Source organism: Miscanthus floridulus, chromosome 8, assembly GCF_019320115.1.
Source record: "Miscanthus floridulus cultivar M001 chromosome 8, ASM1932011v1, whole genome shotgun sequence".
Classification (NCBI taxonomy): Eukaryota; Viridiplantae; Streptophyta; class Magnoliopsida; order Poales; family Poaceae; genus Miscanthus; species Miscanthus floridulus.
This window is the reverse complement of record NC_089587.1, coordinates 189032629-189039220: the sequence shown is the minus strand read 5'-3', so window position 1 is coordinate 189039220 and position 6592 is coordinate 189032629. Positions and strand designations below refer to the sequence as shown.

General features: G+C 44.7%; 1 protein-coding gene across 1 annotated transcript; it reads left to right on the top strand.

The window, feature by feature from the left end:
• The first annotated feature begins 1864 nt into the window (after positions 1–1864).
• LOC136474337 (E3 ubiquitin-protein ligase WAV3-like) lies at positions 1865–6375 on the top strand. Its single transcript, XM_066471930.1, has 2 exons — positions 1865–2364; positions 4207–6375. The coding sequence occupies exons 1-2, from the start codon at positions 2125–2127 to the stop codon at positions 6079–6081; spliced, it is 2115 nt and encodes a 704-aa protein (XP_066328027.1). The 5' UTR covers positions 1865–2124; the 3' UTR covers positions 6082–6375.
• Positions 6376–6592: the final 217 nt, after the last annotated feature.

Here is a 6592-nt window from a genome sequence, read left to right as displayed (position 1 = left end):
CAGCCATACAGGTACTCCCATATGTTGGGTACACGGTTGGCAGTTGCACACTTGCAGGGGTGCCTATCGGCCGGAGATCTGAGAATAAATGTTGGCCGAAAAGTTCGGGACTTGGACCGAATAATGATGGCACGAGGCATGCTGCATCTGCATGCATATGCTTTGAAATCGATTTGGTCAGCGCTGATAAGAACAACCATGACAACTCCGAAATCGATTTGGTCAGCGCCGATAAGAACAACCATGACAACATTGACACCCGTTTTTAATTTTGTTTAGAACTGTTCGCCGGGAATTCATGCATGAGTGATCATAATTCGTTGAACTACTCCATCTTGCTTTGAAACCAATCTGGTGTATCTCTTGTGTAACCTTCTTCTAGAATGAATCTTGTATTTTAAATATTTTAGAGACACCGCTAGGTCAAACCATTCACGAATGCGTGACCAACCCAAATACTACCGCTTCCATTCAAGAATAAAAAACAAAGCCATCTTTTTTGTTCTGGATTGCTCACACTTTGACTATTACTTTAGCACACATATATCACTTATATAACCATGACTAAAGTGTGAAAATTATTTCAAAATACTAATGCACTTGTGTGATATTTGTACACTACACTACATGAACATATTTACAATTTAGCATCATTCGTCAATATATGAAGTTTGACTTATCCAACAAAACAGATTAAAGCGTTTAGAGTATAAACACTTTAATCTTGTGCTAAAAAGTCACTGGATGAACCTATAAATGTACGAGACATTACTCAAAATGCAGGAGCCTATATCTGTAGTGTTGTAATCTTGCTCTTAGTCAGTAAAATAGAAGAAGATACGCAAGAGTTAAGATGTTGCATGATCATTTTTTGGATTCGAGAATCGTTGAGACCAATCAGGCCTTATTCAGTTGTTCTCAAAATCAAGGGGATTGGAGTGGGTTGAGGAGGATTTTGACTTGTTGAGGATTTAATCCCCATCAATCCCCTTGATTTTGGGATCAAACGAACAGGCCCTCATGAGATTGTCAACTCAACATGAAAAGTTATTTTGGAGATTGAAAGGAGTTTAGTGATGTGAGTTTCCATTTTTTTTTCTTTCATTGTTATGACATTTGCTTGAGAAAAAAGAACTAGAAGTTAAAACTGGATCTCAAAAATGTTGCGACACCGAAGGAGCGGATGAGTGAATGACATTGCTATGCATGGAATCATTCACGGATCCGGCGGGTGTGAATTCACGTTATTATCAATGCATTTTGGTATGTTAGTAGGTGCTCACTTATGGACTAGAGAAACGATGGTTTACACTATTGATGAGGTAGTGAGGTTACAAGCTATAGTATTTTGGAAAGTCATCAAGGATTTAGTGATACCCATTTATGCCATTACTACAATACGAAAAATAGAGAATCATATAAAATATTTCGTCTAACCGCACAAGTTTGCAGAGCCATTTGTAAGATATCAGTAAAAGAAGTAGAGAAGAGAAACACAACCGCTGATAAGGCCACAGATTAACTACTGTAAGCAAAACTATAGAAGTCATTATCGCCACACGTGTCCATGGTCAGAGTCATAGTGCAACACATGACAAAATTACGAAAAACTAATGACCTCGATTAGAGGCTTTCGTTGCATTGATGAGTTATGACCGGAACAAGTAGGCTTGCCACCAACCGGTGACCAAACCATTTCCCTTCCCGCGTAAAACCAGAAAACCAGCACCAGCACCCAAAGCCCTCTACCATTTCCTCCTTTTTTTTTCGCCCTATCTCTCTGGGCTCGTACTAGTCAAAACCCCCTCCGCCTCCGCCGCTTCGTCCTCCACTTATTTTACTCTGCTGCCCCCCTGCCTGTCTCTCTCTCTCAGCACAGAGGTCAAACCAAAAGGCGCACCCCGCCGCAACCCAGCCCAACCCACCGCCGCCACCGCTCTGCAATGGCGGCGCCGCTTCCCCTTCAAAACCGGCATTCCCCTCTCCTCCTCCTCCACATCCCCATCTCCCCCGCAATCTTCCTCTAGTAGTGCTGTGCTGCGCTCATTCTTCCAACAATCGAAGCTTCGAGTTCGTTACACTTTACACGAATCTGCGGCCGCGAGTAGTGCCGGAGAGCGAGCAATGGAGGGGGTGTGGAGGAAGGCCAAGCGGGCGCTGGGCGCCAGCCTCTGCGTGCACCTCCCCGCCGTCGCAGGCGACCGCGAGGACGGCGGCGCCAGGGAGCGCCGCGCCTCGGATGCGCTCTCCCTCGATTCTACAGCGGCGGCGCACGCATCGGCGCCCAACACGCCGGCCGCGACGGCCGCGCCGGAGACCGCCGCGCTGCTGCGGAGGTCCAAGTCCGGAGGCAAGTCCTCCAAGGTGAGCCCCCCATTTCCACCCTTTCCCGCGCTAGTCTATTCCGTCATTTCCGAGTTAAGATTTGCGCTTGGTTCGCTGGCAACTTGGCGCTCGAGGGGGCCGCCGGGGGATCCTAGTTCCTAGGTGTGGAATGTCGGAGGGGTGGAGGCCGGCTTGCCGACGGCCTGTTTTTTTTTTGTTGGAGCTGGGTACGGATTGGAGCAATGTGGCTTCGCCTCATCGCCTGTGAACGATTTGTCTCCAGATGCGGTGTTCTCCTGGTCGGCAAATTTTGGATGATTTGATGGGCGGCTTGGTTTGGATGCTCGTGCTCGGCGCCCAGCATTCTTGTATGCATCTGATTTTTTAATGCCGTGTGTTTGTCTTAAGCTGCGCCTGCTAGTCGGGATTATTTGTCATTTGTCACTTTGTCTTTGAGTCGAAATTATCTCGTACTGTTTCTGCGGATCTGCTTGCAGGAGCATCTAATCTGTTCATATAAATAACCCGGTTTAACTTTTCCCAAATTTTTTCACGAGAACACATCCAAAATAGATGCGCCTTTACAAGATGATGTCACTTTCTATTGTGAATATTCCGATCCATGCTATTTTCTCATATGACCTTGTGCTCTCTTCCGATGCACAAAATCTCCTTTCTTCTCAGATCTCAGTTTCAGAGATTTTTTTTGGGATTTCGCAGTCAGTTTGCTAGTTTTGCCTAGATGTCCTTGCGAGTCGCTTTGAGACGGGTCAATGCCTCTTGCTTCGTTGTCCCGTGTGATATGCATAGCTTAACGTAAGCTTCTTTTTTCTACTGCCTCAACTTGGTCCTCCCCGAAAGGGAAAGTTGGCTCCTTTGCTGACCACCAACCTGCCAACTTCCCATTGTGTTCACGTGTATCATCTTCACCTCTTTACTAATCTCTTATAATTTTTTATACTTTTAATTTCTAGCTTGGGTTGCTGTCCATTAACTGGAATACCAATTACTAATATTTTGCATTCATCTGTTTTTTTAAAGTACATACGTGTATAGAGTTGTCATGGCAAGTGCGTGAGTTCTTTAATGGAAATCTGAGTTTTTCGTGATACGATCGTCGTGTGGTTGAGTCGAGGGATGGGTGCCCTCATTTATAATGTCACACTTTTTTGTTTATAATGGGGTGACCCTATTTGACCAGCAACCTCACAAGTAGTGTTTTTTTCCATAGGGTTGACATTTATGCACTCGACAGTTCAAAATTTGCTTGTCCTGGTCAAAGGCAAAGGCTACAAATTACAATGCTAGTGCTAGAAAATAAACACTAAATTATTTCCTTATGTTGAGGCCTGCATAATCGTCTTTGAAATGACTAGTATGTTTCATGTTTCCAAAGTAGACATTTTAGCCAACCAACATGGGATACATGGTTGGGTCAAATTTAGGATGCAAGTTTGACAATTTTTTGTCCGTTTGTCTGGTCATGCTTTGATTTTTTCTGCAAAGCGCCGCAAATTGTGACCAATATCAATATTTTGATGCATGCATGTTTGTGTGTTTTCTTATACACCTATGGGTTGGAAATTTGTACCATGTGTCAGTATCGAAAGTCAATAGAATGTGCTGGGTTTAGTTGTTCTGTGATGGTGGTTTGTTTGATCTTTTGCTTACTTAGACTCCTTTAATAAATGCTATTCTTGTGGGTTTTCTTATACAGGCGGTGGTAGGAACTACTATTCAATACAAATATTTTATTATGGCTTGGATCTATAAAATTAAGTATCTGTACTGTTACTTGTGATCTCTTTGTCTGTTCCATCCTGCTTTCTAAGGATAAGGTAAATAGAGAAACTAACACTTCTTTTATTGTTTTGTCAACAGAGAATGTGTGCAATATGTTTTGATTCCATGAAGCCAGGTCATGGACAAGCCCTATTCACTGCTGAATGTTCTCATATGTTTCACTTCCACTGCATCTCCTCTAGTGTGAAACATGGAAACCATGTATGCCCAGTTTGCCGGGCAAAATGGAAAGAGATCCCCTTCAATCGCTCGTTATCTTCTATAGTTCCTCGTGGAAGAGGTGGGCTGAATTTAAACCAAGCTCGATTACCCCAGCAAGATGCCTACATGGCTCTTCTCCGCCAGGTTCCAAACCGTCAGCGAGAAGGTCCAGTCTTGGTTACTTCTGAGCCAGCAGACTTCAATGATGATGAACCTTTGCAGAAGATGGAGGCTGCTAATATTGGATCTAGTAGAACTGTGGAAATTAAGACATATTCAGAGTTTTCAGCCATTCAACAGTCATCTCAAGATGACTTTGCTGTTCTGATCCATCTGAAAGCCCCATATGCTAACCCAGAGCAGGTCACAGGCAGATCGGTCAATGCAGCCTCAGTTGGTTATCCTACATCCCGTGCCCCTGTTGATCTTGTTACCGTGCTTGATGTTAGTGGAAGTATGGCAGGCACTAAACTGGCACTCTTGAAGCGAGCCATGGGTTTTGTTATACAGCATCTTGGTCCATCTGATCGCCTTTCAGTCATTGCTTTCTCGTCTACGGCCAGAAGGTTGTTTCATCTCCGACGGATGTCACACTCTGGCCGGCAGCAGGCCCTGCAGGCTGTCAACTCACTTGGTGCTAATGGTGGCACAAACATTGCTGATGCGCTGAAGAAAGCTGCTAAGGTTATTGAGGACCGAAGCCATCAAAATCCAGTATGCAGCATCATTCTCTTGTCAGATGGCCAAGATACATACAATATTCCATCAAATATTAGGGGTGCCCGGCCAGATTATAGTTCACTAGTTCCATCCTCCATTCTAAATCACACATTTCGCTTAGTGCCAGTGCATGGGTTTGGTTTTGGAGTAGATCATGATTCAGATGCTTTGCATTCGATTGCTGAGGCCTCTGGTGGTACATTCTCCTTTATTGAGGATGAAGGTGTGATTCAGGATGCATTTGCTCAGTGTATAGGTGGGCTTCTCAGCGTTGTTGTTCAAAATATGCAAGTAAATGTGGAGTGTGTGCATTCTGGTGTCAAGCTTCGCTGCATCAAATCTGGTAGTTACCTGAGTAAGGTGGCTGCACATGGCCGAAATGGTTCAATTGATGTTGGTCATCTCTATGCCGATGAGGAAAGGGACTTTCTACTGTCGGTGAGCTTACCACATTGTCGTGAACAGACCACACTTCTGAAAGTTGCCTGTGCCTACAGAGATTCATTGACCAATGAAGACATCAAAATTCAAGGTGATGAGGTAACAGTCTTGAGGCCTAAATCACCCATATCTGAGCCAGTTTGCATGGAGGTTGACCGTGAGAGGAACCGTGTCCGTGCCGCTGATGCTATCGAGGCTGCAAGGGCTGCTGCTGAGAGAGGTGCTCTTTCTGATGCTGTGTCAATTCTTGAGGATTGCCGAAGGATACTTTCAGAATCGTTTTCAAGCCGGAGCGGGGACCGCCTGTGCATGGCCCTTGATGCAGAGCTGAGGGAAATGCAAGAGAGGATGGCTAACCGGCAGCGCTATGAGGCTTCAGGGCGGGCATATCTGCTGTCTGGCCTTAGCTCACATTCTTGGCAGAGAGCCACTGCACGAGGCGACTCCACTGACAGTGATACACTTGTTTACTCCTACCAAACACCATCCATGGTTCACATGCTACAGCGCTCACAGAATCACTGCCCTTCTCCTCAGGGCCCATCACAGGTCCAACAACCTAGGATCTTGGTGAAACCCCATCCAAGGTAGAAGGTAACTCAGCACCGCAGCATTATCTTCCGAAGCAAGGGCACAGATGTTAGTGAAGAAATTCAATTCGTATGGCTGCTTAGTAGGTCGTAGTGTAGTTCTCTAGCACCTTTATTTTGCTTCTCTTGTTTGAGTCATGGTGGTGGTATACCAGAGGTGGTGAGGCGGGTTTTGGAGGTAAATATAATCTGGAGGGGGTATACTGGGGAAGGTAAGGTGAAGCTTTGGTGGTAAATACATTGTGGGGGGTATACTCCTGTGGTGTTAAGAAATAAGTAGACTACTAGAACATGTATTCATATCCCTCCAATTGATTGAGCAGTTCCGTATAATCAAACCATTGGCTCAACGTTGATAAAGAGCAGTAGTAGACAAGCTTAATGATTGATAAGGTTAACATGAATGAAATAAAATATCATAAATTGAGAAACTACTAATATAAAGTAGCATCAATTGTAAATTGCATCTATGCATCATCTACCACTGCTAAACCTGGAGTCTAGAGACCACA